We start from the raw sequence: 16,449 nt of genomic DNA on the forward strand, positions 1-16,449 counted from the left end.
TGTTACTGGTGTAGTATGTATTATAAATTACAAACATCTATCAAGAAAATAATAAAATACAGTAAAGAATAAACAGATAATAAATGATAACACAAATCTGACTGTAAAAATAATCTTAAAGTTCAAAAAAGTTCTCCTAAAGCTTTCTTAAAAGGTGGATCTCAATTTGTCTGACAAATTTTAATAAGACTAAAGGTGTATTCACATTGTCGTGGAAAAACAGCTTTGGCACGCGCCTCCTCCATTATTGTGGTGTGTTGTGAAAGCTCTGTGAAGATGTCTGCGGTTTGCAGAAAGTTGTGGGCGCAGCCAATCGCTGTGGTCCACTGCTTGAACTGAAAGACCAAATTCCTTTTGTTTGTTTGTTTTTCCTTGGCAGCTATTGGGTTTTCCCCAAAATTATGTACAGACTTTTAGGCATTCCATCATCTCAAATGGCTTGAAAAAAGCATATAGCTGACAAAAATGGGGGGAAAAGTCTATCAGCCCCCCCAAGCATTGAAGGCTTACGTCTGGCTAAAAACCTGGTACAGCGCCACTGGGAGTCACGGAGTGGTAATTATTGTATCGACAAACACAGAGCGCGAGACCCTTGTTCTTCTGTTGTAATGTGAATTCGCCTTAATAGTCTATAACCATGCTAGCGGCTCTGTAAGATGGTACTTAGGTAGGTACAATGGTTCTTAAACGCTTACACCAGCTTCCTAATATGCTCACAATGTGCAATGATAACATGCTGATGTTTAGCAGGTAAAATATTTACCATCTTAGTTTAATGTATTAGCAAGCTAACATCAGTTGCATATCTTCCTTAGCGGGACATGAATGTGTGTAGCGAATTTAAAGCCAATCCATCCAATAGTTGTGATATTTCACACAAACTCTCAAATGTGGCTCACCAAAGTCAGTAGAATTTATTCTCATGGGACCATGAATGTCCGTACAAAATGTCTTGGGAATCTATCAAATAGTTGTTGAGACTTTGGTCTGAACCAAAATGGTGGACCCTACATCCGAGACTGCTACGCCGCTAGCATAGCTAAAAAAAAAATGTAGTAATAGTTGTGTTTACGAAACATGTCATTACATAAGTGGGACAAGATCTTGTAAGGCTGTATTCTGTCTATTGAGCATGTTTCCATTGTCCAGTGTACTCACAGTCTATGTACCATATACCATATATAAATGTGAGATTCAATCCATGATAAAAATACAACTATATTTTATGTGTGTACATAATAGATCATGTAGACTGAAAACATCAACATGTCAGTATACATCAAATGTGTCACCTAGCATCTTCCAATGTCTATCCAGAGAACATTAAAAACATTGATATTTGGTTTACTGCAAAAGGTCTTCAACAAACTCACTGTATCAGACATATTCACTGCTTTTTTCAGTTTTTTTTGGTGAAGCAACAGGCATCCAAGTTCTTACGGGAAGTGTCAGTGATGCACTGTGAAAAACAAACTCAGTCCTTGAGTTCTTCACACTGTCCCTTCACCATCTGACAAGCGGTCAAGTCCATGTCAGCCTCATTTCCTTCCTTTAAACCTCCTCTGTGGTTTGGTGATGTGTGATGGTGCTCAAAAGCAGTCCATTGGATAAAAAAGAAAAGAAAAGAAAACTGCAGCAGTGGATGGCCTGGACGATACCCTGCTCATGAGTGAGGCTATACACCAAGCAGCATACCCATAAAATCGGAACCGTTCTGTATTGTGATGGAAGCGCCTGCTGCGTTATCCACGAATATAGATGTGTACTGCCCGACCTGCAGAGGAAAATATACAACATTGATGCAGGAAAGATTTGAACAAAAACAGATATTTATTGTTTGTGTGTTTCTTAGTGTGCTGCTCACCTGTAGCTCCAGCAGCCCCTGCACGTTGACAGTGAATATCTTGCTGTTACTTTCTAATCCAACAATCATCTCCAGTGAGCTGCAAACATATTTGAAAAGGACATTTCTGAATAAATACTGTGTTTTCAACAACAACATTTGTGAAGAATCTGCAAACATAAAATCCTTTAATGTCTTATTTCAAAGGAATTGTTATAGATATAGAATAATATTGATACCACTGTCAAATATAAAGCTACCAGCAGGAGCCAGATAAATTAGATTAGCACAAAGACAGGAAACAAGGGAAAACAGCTGTCAGCTGAACAGTGGCTCAGTCTAAATAAATATAATATGTAGATTTAACATGTTATATCTTGTGTGTTTAATTTATATAAAAACAAAACAATTGTAAAAACAACACTACTTCATAGACCCTGAAGGATGTTGTTACCATGCTAGCTGCTTCCTCCTGTATACAGTCTTTATGCTAACCATCTCCTGGCTACTGCACAGGTAAAAAAGTTCTTTGTGTAAAAACAATAATTCGCCTTTTGTTACTTTTGGAGAAAGCCATGCTTGCTGTTTCTTCCTGTTTCAAGTATTTATGCAAAGCTAGCTAGCCAGGTGCAGTTGGTAGCTTCATACAAAGCATACAAACGTGACAGTGGTATACTTGTTTCTCTTAGCTAGAAAGAGAATTAACTTATTTCCCATAATGTTCAGAGTGTTCTTTAACAACTCAATGCCATCAGGGTCTGTACAGATGGTTGTAACATCGCCACAGGCTTTAACCATACTGAGAGCACTGGCTTCTGTTAAGTGGAAAATGCTACATTTTTATGGCAAATCAATCATGTTTGTCTTCACTCCAACTGCCATCACAATGAACCTCATTTCACATTCTCTGCATTTATATGTGTGGGAGGGCGAGACTGGCTGGGGCTAAAAAAGCCAAGGACTCTTTTGGGTTAGGCAACCCATCATAATAATATTATTTATATGTTCCCCTCATTGTACCAAGCTAGGAGGGAGTCTGTGGAGCTCTGCACAGGCCGGGGGAGACTTTAGGGAGCAATTCATTGCTGCAGTATGCACTGATTTTATGTAAATAGAACATTTGAAATATTGGAAAGAACCTTCCCCAACTGGATTTGTAATGTTTCGCCATGTAGAAACACTCCATCAGATACTTCATTATCAGTCTCCCACATCCCAAACAAAGGTATTTCACTGCTGTGTTGCTGAATGTAACAGTCTCTCTGAAGAGTCAAAGGTGAGTCTATAAAGATTTGTTAGGCGACAGGAACGAGGGCTCTAAGTGAGAGGACATTTCCTTTAAAAGACCTGCTCTGCTTTAATACAGGAAATGCCAAACCGGTTCCACACAAATTGTAACAGACAACACCTTTAACAGTTCATAAATTCTGGTGATAGTTAAGGTAGCATTAAACACCAATAAAATTTCACTGTTACACAGGGAGAGTAAACGATTTGTCAAAACAACAATGTCAAGAATGCAACGTGTGGTTGTTGTAGTCAGATTAATTACGTCACAAGATCTTTTTTTATTAACTTGTATTAGTGATAGGTGGTATGACTGTCCAGCATGTGTTATAGCCATATCAAATGAAAACTACAAGGATACAATCTATTGAGTTAACCAAGAGTGTATTATTTGATTCAGCATATTACGCAATGAGGGTGTGTACATGCGCACTAGTATGCTGGTTATGACCGTTTGTTGCGTGGTTTAACGTGGTTAAGGCCTTTTCCTAGATTTGAGAGTCTGGATATGCAACATGGAGTACTCCAATAGAACCCAGCATACTGTGCCATGTCAACACCGTATCCAGGTTTCTGAACATGCTCTGTTGGTAAAGAACGTACAGGCTAAGATGTTGAGGAGACAGAAATACACACAGAAGATCAGAAACCTGATACAATTATATTCAGGAATTACCAGATTTGTCATGCTCAAAGTATCTGTAAGTATCCAAATCTGGAATAAGATCAAAAGCAGGATGACTCAAAACCTAGTGTGCATGTGGGTACTCAATGGTAAAAACAACAACAAAAATGACCGACAAATAAAGAATACCTACGTGTATCTGTGGCAGAGTGATTCGATGCAGATCAGCACCCGAACATTGTCCCTGGCCTTGAGCTGACTCTTGCTCCTCTTCACCTCATTGTGGTCTGTAAGGACACAACAACATGTTTACAATTATATGAAGATATTGACTCACGCTTTTTTCACAAAAGATATGTTCCCCTTGAAATGATCATTCACTAAAATTCTACCCCTGAACATGCATTGTCCAATCCCTGTAAATAGACACAACAAGTTTGTTTAGATCTGGATTTCTCCACACCCTGAAGAGATCTTGAAAAAAAAGCAAAACCTCAAGCGTAAAAGTGTAAGGAATGGATTAAACTGTGTGTTAACCTTACCGGCCACTACTGCATTAGTTTGAGGCTCAGGCTAATGTTAGTGGTCCTGTTCTGCTCTTTATTGGATTTGGGGACGTTTACACGCCAGCCAACATTACCAGAGTTAGTGTTACATTTGCCAGACACATTGGTTAGTCCTTGTCCTAAAAGCCTTTTCTCGTTACAGTGAAAACCGTTTCCATATCACACTTACAATATTATGACTTACTAGCTCTATACTGTTATAAAACAAACAAAGCTGTTTCTTTATTTCCATATCTTGTAAATTAATGATTAATTAGTGAAGATATTGACATGCAATTTTAGCTTGTGTCTTTTAGCACAATATCATGTATGCAACCGTCAAGTGGACATTGAAGCCCCTTTTACATGATTGTACTTTTAAAACGAGTCAGCTGGAAACGGCAGCCGGAAAGTGTTCAGTCACGACTTTACTGAGACTGTTTTATAGTCTTAATTTCTTGCCATATGTACTGTAATATTAGTTATAAGATAGTGACTGGTTTACCAATGTGGACATTAGCAGAGAACTGGTAGATCCCAGTGATGGGAGCTGTGAATCTCCCAGTGGACTGGTCCATTCCTGACCCTCTGAGGAAGGCTCCTTTAGCTGGTGGCTGAAAGCACAGAAAACATTTTAATAATATGTTCACATTTTAGCGCAATAATGCATTGATCACCTCTTTACACCCCTCCTCTGAGAGTTCAGCCACTGAACAGTAGGCAGGTATTCAGTTTCTTGCTTAAGGGCACTTAGGCCCTGACAATCCAAAAGGTCTGCATGGTTCCACCAGCATTTAAAACAAAGAAGTAAATTCATGTTAATTGAATAATTTCAATCAGTCATTTTTGTTTATTGTTGAGCTTGACTTTGGGGAATTTGTTCCTTTGATTATTACCGAGAGGGAACAGAGAGACATTGTATCAACGAGCCCTGCAAGTTGTCTCTATGTCACCAAGCTTATAGAACTGCATAATGGTGTCAAGACGCGCAGACAAATTCACTGTTCAACTATCTGGTGTGACCAGGCTCCAAAAGACATTTTCATTGTAATCCTCTGCCCCCTTGTGTCCCCCTTCAATACCTTACTCTTTACTTCTGAATCTTCAAAAACATTTCCAAAGCTATAGTTAACACACCTATTCAAACATAGTGCTGTGTTAGCATGTTAAATATTTCTCAAAGCTTAATCCTCCCTCCTCCAGCCTTGTCAGCCCATCCCAACGGGGCATAGTTCTTCCACTACAGCATGCTGTTTCAAACAGTGTCTATTTTTGTCCTCTCCACACTTTATTCCAAGTAGGAGACAGAGTGCCTTTTGTACGCCGCCCACAGAGTGATGTGTAGAATTGAAAAAGTAGATATTTGACCAAAGAGCCAGTTTGAGTTTCAGAGTGCCAGTGCATGCCTTGCCAGTGCCAGTTACCAGTGAGGGGATGATCCTCTCTTAATTCCCCCACATGCAAACTAGGCGATGGTTAACAAACACTCGCTCTTTCAAACACAGTTAAGACAGAGAAGCAAATGGGTCAGAAACAAAGCCTGTAACCATGCAGAGGAGGATTAGCCAAAACTTTTCTTTTTCAGCCATGCACAGGGAGCGAGGCTGAACCAGTTCATAAACATTTACTTAGTTTCAAACAAACATACTGTCTGAAAGTTCTGGAGCTCCACCAGAGTCTTCTTGTCGACCACCACAGGTCCCTTGAGCTTGCAGTGGAAAGCCTCCTCTATTCGCCGGTAAGAGGGCATCCCCTCCAGGGCGAGGAGAGCCGTAGGTAGCTGGCTGGGGCGGGTTTGTCTGTCCAATGCTGCAGCTCTCCTCTCTGTAGCCTCTGACAGAAGGAGTCAACATTGATTGTCAAACTACTCTTTCATGATAATGTGATGAAAATCATTAATATAGACGTAAAATTGGTAATTCAAATGTTTACTGTAGCTATAGGTCCTCTCTGCAAAATTAAGAAAAGAGGGGCTTAACTGTTTCTGGGCTGTACAATCAACATGTTTCTACCTTTAATCATGTCTTTGAAGTCCTGGAGAAGAACCTCCTGGGTCACTTCAGCTCCAGGAGAGCCAGGAGGCCCCTGTGGGCCAGGAGGACCTGGGGGACCAGGTGGGCCCGGCTAGTGGAGGACAGATGAACAAAACATTGTCATGCCTCAAACTTGATCTGAAAATCATAATGCAATTTTGTCTTATTTACCCATTAAGGAAGTGCAACAGAACCAGTACCATCAAGTATTTGTTTGTAAAAACTGCAAAGCACAGTCCAACTATTGGGCTTACCAGGGGTCTTTTGCGTTTGCGACACTTTCCAGGGAAGTTGCCAACCGGTCTTTTGACAAAGTCCATCCATGATCCCAATGGATCCACTCGCTGGTTGTCAGAAACCTGCAGCAGAAACAAGACAACAAATAATGAAATAATAGCCTAATGTGAGTATGAACAGACACAACATAATGTCAAGGAGTGCACATTTCATTCACAGTGGCAGTCCCAGCCACCACATTGTTCTTGTTAAATAATTACAGCTATTACAAATGTGCCATTTATCAGATTTATTATATATTTTATTTCGAAATGACGTTGCACAAATGAGGCATGATGCAAAGGTTGGTACCTTCAAAACCAAAATCCAATGAGTCAGTATTTCTTCCCTTAAGACCATCACTGGAAAATTTTGCCTGAAGATACAATTAAATGGTGCCAGACACCTAGGAAGGTCACACAGGGAAACCTCTCTTCCTGGCTCCTGCCCAGTCGACTGCTATTCCTCAAAAGAAGCTCTTTTTTTTACCATCTAAGTTCAGCCACTATTCTTCTCTGAAAGCTTCACCTTATGCTTATTATTTTATTCCAGATAATTCACTCAGGTGCCACGTCAGTTCTTATTTGCCCAATGAGCTTGGACAAATGTAAACAAACCTTGATTTTCTTTTTTTTTTTTTAAACACATGAACATTTCCATGAGCACTCTGGTGAAAAATGAGGCTGCCCTGTGTACGTGTGATGTAGATTCTGTGGATTGCAGAACTCAATTACTGTAGTTTATAACAACATGTCAAAATGACCAACACTTTATCCATCACCAAAAGACATTCTAGTATTTTCTTTTATTAATACTGCTTGTTTGAGTCATGTAATGATGGAAAATGTAATAGACGAGATAACAAATGTATATACAGTATATGTACCGCGGCGAGAAATGATTTAAGATTGTTAGTCCGTTTCTTAACACGCGATCTTATCTATAATAACTCATTTATAACAAATTACTGTATAGGAGACTGGGATATTTTACGGAGATAAGAAACACAGTCCAAGAAAACCTCTGGAAGCAGCATTTTTATGCACAGTACTACAACTAGAATGGCTTGTTTTCCTTTCAGTAAAATGTGAATCTGAAAGAATTCCAGCTTGAATTTTACCCTAACCCTTCCCCAAATGTCAAGTGTCTTGAGTTGAGATAGAAGAGGAGATAAAGAAGCGCCATGGAGGTGAGCTGCCTGAAATGGAATTTGTTTAGGGTTGGCAGCAGGACACGGATCACTTATCTACAAAACCAACATGACCCTTTCTTCACTGTTGAAGACTTGCCTCTATAGTTCCACCACAACAAAGTTACTCCTTGTTTGTCTTTTTAATATACTGTAATATATATTTTTTCTATATCTTGGATTTTCGGCCGCCTCTCCCTTTCTCTCAGACTTTTTCTCTTTGACAGCAGTCAAAATAAACAACCAAACAGGCACAGCCCTGGCTGCATGTTGGATCATTCTGTGTTTTTGTTGTGATTTCGAGGTTTGGAAACAGATAAAAGCAAGACTGATTTAGTCAAGACAAGAACACTTTTACGCTACTCAAAACGGTTTCCATAAAACTGGGCGCCTGTCGGATAAACAGCTTTTTCCTCTGACATGTACATTTTTCATATTCATTAACATACCAGTTCTGAAAGCCTTATAGGAATAGTTTTATATTTTTAGAAATACCTACATGTGCAATAACAGATTTCTTTGCCAACTTGGACGCAGTAGAAACATAACAATTGGTATGGGAAACCTGTTATTAAACAGTTGCTTATTTACACATCTAGCAGTTACAGAGCACTATTATAATTAATTGGAATCGCGTTTGTGTCCACCTGATAAATATTAGTCCAACATTCACTCTCTTCAAGCAATTTTTGGTCTCCACCCACTCCTGGTGGAAATGTCTAGCTCTTTCGCTACTGCTTTAGAGATCAACACCACCCTCATATTTATTTGTCTGTTCAATATGAAGCAATAGCTAGCAGCTACTTAGCTTAGCATAAAGACCAGAGACAGAGCGATACAGCTAGCCTGGCTCTATCAAAAGGCATCTGCCTGACAGCACCTCTATCTTATTTGGCAAATCTGGACAAAAAAATGATGTGTAAAAAGATAAAGTTCTGGTAATGTTTGGAACTCTTTCTAGGCTGTGGCGCTGTGACTTCCTGGAGTTAACATCAAAGCCTTAAATATGACTCGGAAAACTTGGATATATGCGGTTTAGCACTAAATAACATGGAGGTGCCTCAAAGTCCCTTGTTCACTGTAAGCTCAAATATTAAATTGATTACAGAGCTGGTTGTGTGAGCAATAACCTCCAGTAAAATGTTGTTTTTACACTTTGTTTTTGTAAGGATTAAACAAACAAGATAGAACATGTTAATTAGTGAGCTTTAGATGTGCTGGTAGGTCTTTATTTTTGGACAGAGTCTGGTTAGCTGCTTCCCCCTCGTTTCCAGTCTTTGTACTAAGCTAAGCTAACCAGCTCCTGGCTGCTTGTATCTGCTGAACAAACATGACATTTTTCAAAATGTTGAATTATTCCTTTAACATACCATTCCTGTAAGCTTGAACAAATATTAACATGTTGACAACCAAGGGGCTGCGGTGGTGATGTGGTTGTACTTGTATATTTCCACTGGGATTGATTGTAAAACTGTGAATCATCACCTCAGACAGCTTCGTATGATATAAAAGACACCCACCCAAATAACACACCCACCCAAAGTTCAACATTAATTATTGCGTTTATATCAATGTCATAGATAGGGATATGAAACAGTGCAAGTTGCTCACACATGTGACTTATAATTACACATCTTAGCTATTCCCTACATAATAATAAAACAAGACAGCATGTCATTGCCAGGAAATCAGCTATACTCTGAGCTTGTTATCCTCTTTAACACACACCATTGTAATTAAACCATTAAAACCTTGCCCTCAAGGATTTTCTGTGCTCAAGGAAGAAAGGCTATGACCAAGGTAATTATTACCTTCATTTCTGAGCAAAGAAATAACAGAATCACTGTATAAATAATCGTATCATCATCTTAAGGAATGCTCAACTCTTTCCATGAGACAGATTGTGTTTTTATTTTAAGCATGTGCACTGTTGGAGCGTAACATAGACCATATATAGTGACAGCTGGGATGGCTCATACAACTTGCCAAAAGAAAATCTGATTCATTGTATGCAGGTGAGTATCTGTCTCAACTGAGAACATCAAAGATTCCACACAGGCAGACTTGAAAACCATATTGCTTGATGACACAGAACAATCTGTCAGAAGCGTTCAATCTCTCATTGACTGCTATTGACTGTGGCGTAAAGTAAACTACGGATTCCCTCGCATAGCTCTGTATCAGCACGTACAACTGGTGAACAAAGTGGGGAGGGAGCAGATCCAGGTATCAGTCTGAGAGCTGATGAAGAACACCAGGGCTCTGGCTTTGATCACCGCTGATGTGCGAGTGCCTCAAAGTGGCCTCGTCTGTCAGCGGTTGTGAGCGCACGCCTTTCCATTGCAGACCGAGGGAATGTGTCAGGTATTCTGTCTAAAGGTGAGAAACTTTAAATCTTCTAGACAGTGTATATCCTTGTTGATGGGGCTCTAAATCATGACACATTACTAAGGCTTCAGATCTTAAGAATGGGACGCATTGTATCCAGGGTTTGGAAGACGTTTTCACATCCTAATAAGAAGAAGTACCAACACAACAATGTAAAGGTAATCCACTACAAGTACAAGCCAGGAATTCATAATTTTACATGAATTACAGAGACGTATAATCAGCAAAATGTACTTAAAGTGGCAATACATGACATTTTTGCTTTACCTCATCAGTCAATGGTGATTCCACAATGTAATGGCTCTAAAATAATTACACCTATGTAATTCTGTCAAAATGATAGCTTCATTTACGGCGAGTGGGTCGACCATTGTGCAACGACAATGGAGAGGGGATCGAGCTTTTGTTTTACCCGGTAGCTATCGGTAGCTATGCTTAGTTACCAAAGATTATCAATGTTGAAATGGCAGACACATGTAAGAGTGGGATCTATGTCCCTGCTAGTCCTTTAACTACTGTGTATATCATAGGTAGTTTAGTCCAGTGGCTCCTAACCTGGGGGTCCTGTCCCTTCAAGGGTCACAAAACAAATCTGAGGGGTCATGAGATGATGAACGGGGTAGGGGAAAACAAAAAATCCATGCATTCTTTTTCCTTTTTTGCATTATTGCGAAATGTTGTATAATTTGACCTCTGGGTCTTGAACACTAAATATATCTGAATAGTTTATAGGAGGAATACCGCTTTGGTATGACTGCTAACAGCTTATAGACATTTGAAACATAAGGGACCTCAACTACACATTTTTTAATAAAGGATCATGAGCCAAAAGGGTTGTTAAAATGAAACAATGCATTGTATTTTACAAGCTTATTACCTGTATTGTATGTCAGATTAAAACTGTCAAATTAACATAGTTGAGTAATAAGTACTATATTTTCCTTCTTGAAGTATAAAGTAGCAGAAAAAAGAAAAACAGCCCATTGCACACAGTCAAAGTGAGCAGAGTTTGTTTTGTTAACACACAGCAGAGTGAGTTTGGAGTTTCTAGGATCAATTAGTGAATCAGTTTTACTCATTGTTGATCATTCACAGAGGCCCTGTGAGATTGTATCCCCTTGAAAAGAAAAAAAATGGTTTTCTTATTATGCGCACCGCTTTAAGTGTGTTTGTCATGTAGTTTGAGGAAAATTAGGCTGAATTTATTTGAAGCAATAAAATGGAAAATATTTCCCTGGGGCAGCATGCCACCAAAAACACAAACACAACTGTTAAAACATGTCTCTGGTGCTGAAACCAGAGACTGAAACTCGACTCCATTGCAGACAGCTCCTGATTCTTCCATTTTAACTTATCTTATTTTCTTTTACGTGCTATCTGTTTTTCTACCTGTTGGCACACTCCAGACGACATGAAACTTTTTGCTGCTGATAAAAAACTGTTGCACAGGCGGCTTTCAAGTTGGACAGGATGATGGAGAGCCTTAATCCTTTGTTTTTACATCCCTGTACTGCTCCCTGTGCAGTCATCCATGCATGGGTGAACGGGCCCAACGCTGGGTCGATCCCACCTCAGGAGGCAGGGATCCCCAGGCTGTGTGGGACGAGAGGATCCTGGTTACCTGCGTGCATCCCAGCCGTCATGCATCCACCCCCGTATTCTCCACCGCTGCACTTCACAGAAACAGATTGCCTTGAGGATTTATCGCCTAAGAGCTAAATACAGTTAGGCATGCAATGTTGACTCTGTTCTCTTCTCACTGTGTTATTACTCAATTGGCAAGCATCGTGTGCAAAACACAATTACTCCATCACACTATGTGCATGCTGTTATTAGTTCAACAAATGCTGAAGGAACACTATTTGGAAGTGTAAATAAAATATAGTTACTTTATAATAATATAGTTGAACATGCTTCTTATAGTACGGCTTGATTTTTACGTCACTGTTGTCCCAACAAAGGTGTGTATACATTTATGATGTGTAAGCGAAAGTGAATAAATTTGTGTTTATACTGAAGAGATCACCCAAGACAATCTTGGCTTCCTCTTGATATTAAAAAAAAATATATATATATAAGCTGAAAGACTTTGAACACTGTGTGACATCTGTTTTGTGTACGAATTATAGCCTTGAAATGGGAGTGAGTGCTCATTTTCCCTGTGGTAGGTAAGATGAGCTGATGAAAAGCACTAGTGATCCAGATCCATCTCAGGTACGCAGGTTTGCCCCGTGGCTCAACTGTGTGGGCAGACCATTTCAGGTAAGAAGTCATTAGAGCCTCCTCCTTTTATATGATTCCTTTGTGGCTGTGCAATATTTTACATAAGTGCACACTGTAAATGTTGCATTTTTCTTTTATTACTTTTATTATGCAACCAATTTACCCTCTGTAGTGTTAGATCTTACAAGTAGTTGGAGGAATATAATTAGTGGTGACACAAGCAGGGTTACGGGGTATTAACTGAAACACTGTTGTACGTGTACATTTTAACGAGAACATATGATAGATGCCAAATGAATAGTTCAACATTTTGGAAATACACTTATTCACTCTCTTGACAAACTGATGAGAAGATCACCACTCATGTTTGTATGGTAAATATGAAGCTAGCAGCAGACATTTAGCTCAGCATAACAACTGAAAGCAAACCGCTAGCTCGGTGTCAGAAGGTCACAACATGTATCTACCAGAAAATGTTGAGCTCATTAATTAAATTGTTCAATCTCGTTTGTTTAATCTGTACAAAAAAAGAGAAGTCTAAAAACAACACAACCTCCCAGATTTTGTTACCTTTTGGAAAGAGCTAGGTTAGTAGTTTCCCAGTTCCGGTGTTTATGCTAAGCTAAGCACCGTCTGACTGTAGCTTTGCATTTAATGCACAGATGAGAACGTTGTATTAATTGTTCTCTCCAAGAAACTGAGTAAGTCTATTTCCCAAAATGTCAACCTACTCTTTTATAACTATTGGGAAATAGTTGAAGTTAAATATTTAACATTGAATCTCTCCAACTGCCTATTATAATGGGCATACTATGCATTTGCAGGGTAATCTGAAATAACTTCCTTGTATATCTTATGTAGACTAATAGTTGTTTTTGCTTGAAACCATAGTTGACCAATGTACTTACTGTTAAGTGTAGCAATATTTCTGAAATCATGGTTTCACAAACAGGACCAGCACATGATAAGAATCAGGCAAGATTAGAAGGATTTATATAAATCTGGCATCAATCTGAAGCTAAATGAAACAAAATCCAAATAAAAAAGTCTCTCTATGTCTGTGTGGTAAAAAAAATATAACCACTCTCTTAGCTGACTTCATGAGGTCATTTTAATGTTGAATTAACGTTTTAGTCCAACATGTTAAAGGAGAGTTCACTGTCATACAACAAGGGCTACAGGAAGCGCATAAGAGGTGTGAGCTCTCACAGTAGTGCCCTACAGTGGGGCTTGGTCCGTCTCGTATGTGTAGGTTGATCCAAAAGGTCCCACACACTGCCACATTAATCATCACTGGGGATGAGAGAGAGGAAACAAAAACCCTCGCCTCGGGCTAAACCCAGCCATTACTCAACACGCCAGGCGTTATGTTTGACTTGACTCCCTCAATTACAGCCATCACAGATCCCTCACTGTTCTCAACAATGACAGATTCCTCTCATCTTTGGAGAGGAGAGCAACGCGGCTTACAAACATGCACCTTTGACATATTGCTCTAAAACTGTACAACGTGATGGCTCACAGAGATCACAGTTGTTTGAAATGAACTTCACTTATCATCTCATTAAAAAAATTCCAGTCACAGCACAACTCCACACCTCACTATTGTGATCACTTTCAAATGGAAAATCTCCTGAGGAATGCAGTGTACGACTGCAGGCTGCCAGCAGCCCACACACGGGAATGGTCAGATAGAAAGCAAATGCCATCATAAGAACGGTTTGCAATGTTTCCACAGGGCACAAGGGAAAACATGTAAATGTGGAGTGTAAATGTTTGGCTTTTTTGAGAACACAAATGCCTTGCCAAGACAGCTCCAATGGACGCGTTGTTTTCTCTGGGACCTAACAGATGTGTAATAGGATAAACTTACAAACTACCCAAGGAAAGAAAGTTTACCGCTTTTCATGGTGTGTGATACCCTTTTTTTTCTTCTTCTTCTTTTTCTTTAACAGAAACCTTGTTAGGGTGGCAACAACAAATGTGACCGTGAATATAACCACTTCCACAGATGTCAAGCTCGAAGCTCAGGTTCTCATCAGAGGTGACAATGTTTGGCAAAGACACTATCTGGCATAACACTGCGTCTTAAGAGTGATTATGTCATTACCCTCTGATTGTGGGAGATGAGATGAAAAGAATGTTAGAGAGGGAGGTACAAGGGGCTAATCCTCACCGAGGTGTTCTCTTTCAGGACCCTTTCGATGGGGCTTTGTGAAGGGCTTACACGGCATGCTGCCCCAGATTTTGGGGCCGCACCGCCCCTATCGGATGTCCCAGACACAGCGGAGTCAGACTAGGCCTGTGAATGACAGAATCAATGGGCTGGGAACAACATCGCCAAAGGTCTTTAAATATCTGTCCACCTAACTTTCCCAGGAGTTACATCATGGCAGCGGGCCTATTAGGGACCCCAAGGGAAATAGTGTTTGTGAAGACACCCGTCTCCCTGTGGGACGAGACAGAGGAGTGAAACCGCAGTGGGGTGCAATCTTTAGCCGGCTTGAGGGTTGACACAAGGTCATCCTTCATAGCCTCTGCTTTTACAGGGCAAACCAAGTCAAATAAACACCACCAGGCCACAACCACCTACAATGTGTTCTTAAAGATACAAAGGAGACCTCACTGCTTGGTTTGAAGGGGTGGGTTACGTTTAGGATTCCAGAGACTGGCGGCTGGTAGGAGCTGAAGGCTGGTATATGTGAGGGCAGTGAGAGTTATACGAGAATGCCAACATAATGGGTGGGCTGAAAGCAAAACAAATAGCCTGTTGGAAACTCTCGCAAATATGCAACACCAGCAATAAACCAATAAATAACAGAGTCAAGGGCCAACGGTTGCTCCCGAAAATTGAATTGTACCACTGTTTCTGATGTGAACAACATTGGTCTTCAGTTACAGACGATTTTTTCTTGTGTAAAATTCTCTTTGGCTCACAGCAATTCCAAATCATCTTCAGTTTTTCTGTTTATAACTTAATTTCCTGCTGCAGAAACAGCATTTATAATGATCTTATCTCAGCTGATTGCATCTTATCTTATCTCCTTCTGACTGTTACATGAAACTTTCCTCAATCCCGGTGTGTTCACTAAGGCTGGAATATTGGTGGCAGACACCCGCAGCATGCACTAATTGATGCATTGATCAGCCTTAGGATGTCCACATTCCTGGCATACCTCCGGAAGTCATCCATTTAGTGTTTCACACATTTTGGTCCGTCTGACTGTCTGAAGCTTGACCTATAGGGCACACCTGTCTTGCCCTAGCTTTTACCTTTGCCACAATTTATTTCCCTTGCATATTGCCTGTACTGACAAGAAAGCTGCACATATCTGCAGATTTACTTCAAACTTTAAATTGCACTACTGTTTTTCTTGATGCATTATCATAAGGAAATAGCAAATACATGTAATATAATGTATGTAACAAGTTAAAATATTAAAAAAGTAATTTTTAAATTACATTTTTACATTTAGATTGAATTTTTACCTTGACGATTCCACCGACCTCTTCACTGTTGGAAAAAGTAGCATTGTAGGTCTCTGTGTGTTGTGGCGTGGCCTCCTTTGGCTTCTTTCTCTCCTTCTTGGCATCCACCCCATCCAGGAGCACACACTGAGTCCAAAACACTGCAGCCACCACGGCCAGAGGCCCAGCCCCACACCGCATCTTCACACTCGTTTTCAAAATCAGCACCAGAATCTCTGTAGAAACAGCCTGGATCTTCTGTGGAGGACTCAGCCGTGAAGGATTAGACAGAAGCTGAGGATGCCCACAAGGCTCACAAACACAAAGTCCCAACGGGGGGAAGGAGACTGGAGGAATGCAGCTTCAGGGACTCCCTGTCCAAGAGACTGTCAGACTGACTGCTGCCGCCGTTGCTCCCCTCTTGATGAGCTCTCAGCCAGCGCAACGTTGCAGGGGCACTGTTAACTCTAGCCAGAGAGCTAGGAGGCTTACTCAACTATGAAATGTGTCAAGCAGAATGGTCCAAGGGAATGACAGATCGGCGCAGATCTGACAGCAAATAAACCCATTAG

At 40.2% G+C, this 16,449-nt stretch overlaps 1 protein-coding gene across 1 annotated transcript; it reads right to left on the reverse strand.

Moving 5' to 3' along the window:
* Positions 1–1,675: 1,675 nt before the first annotated feature.
* On the reverse strand, positions 1,676–16,078 carry c1qtnf12 (C1q and TNF related 12; the record flags this gene model as incomplete). The annotated part of the gene is made up of 8 exons (XM_079226160.1): positions 1,676–1,774; positions 1,865–1,943; positions 3,949–4,042; positions 4,806–4,914; positions 5,949–6,133; positions 6,313–6,424; positions 6,588–6,692; positions 15,899–16,078. 8 exons carry the CDS (start codon positions 16,076–16,078, stop codon positions 1,676–1,678), a joined length of 963 nt encoding a protein of 320 aa, XP_079082286.1.
* Between the last annotated feature and the right edge of the window lie 371 nt (positions 16,079–16,449).

Source organism: Taurulus bubalis (assembly GCF_910589615.1).
Source record: "Taurulus bubalis genome assembly, chromosome: 11".
In the NCBI taxonomy this organism is placed as follows: domain Eukaryota; kingdom Metazoa; phylum Chordata; class Actinopteri; order Perciformes; family Cottidae; genus Taurulus; species Taurulus bubalis.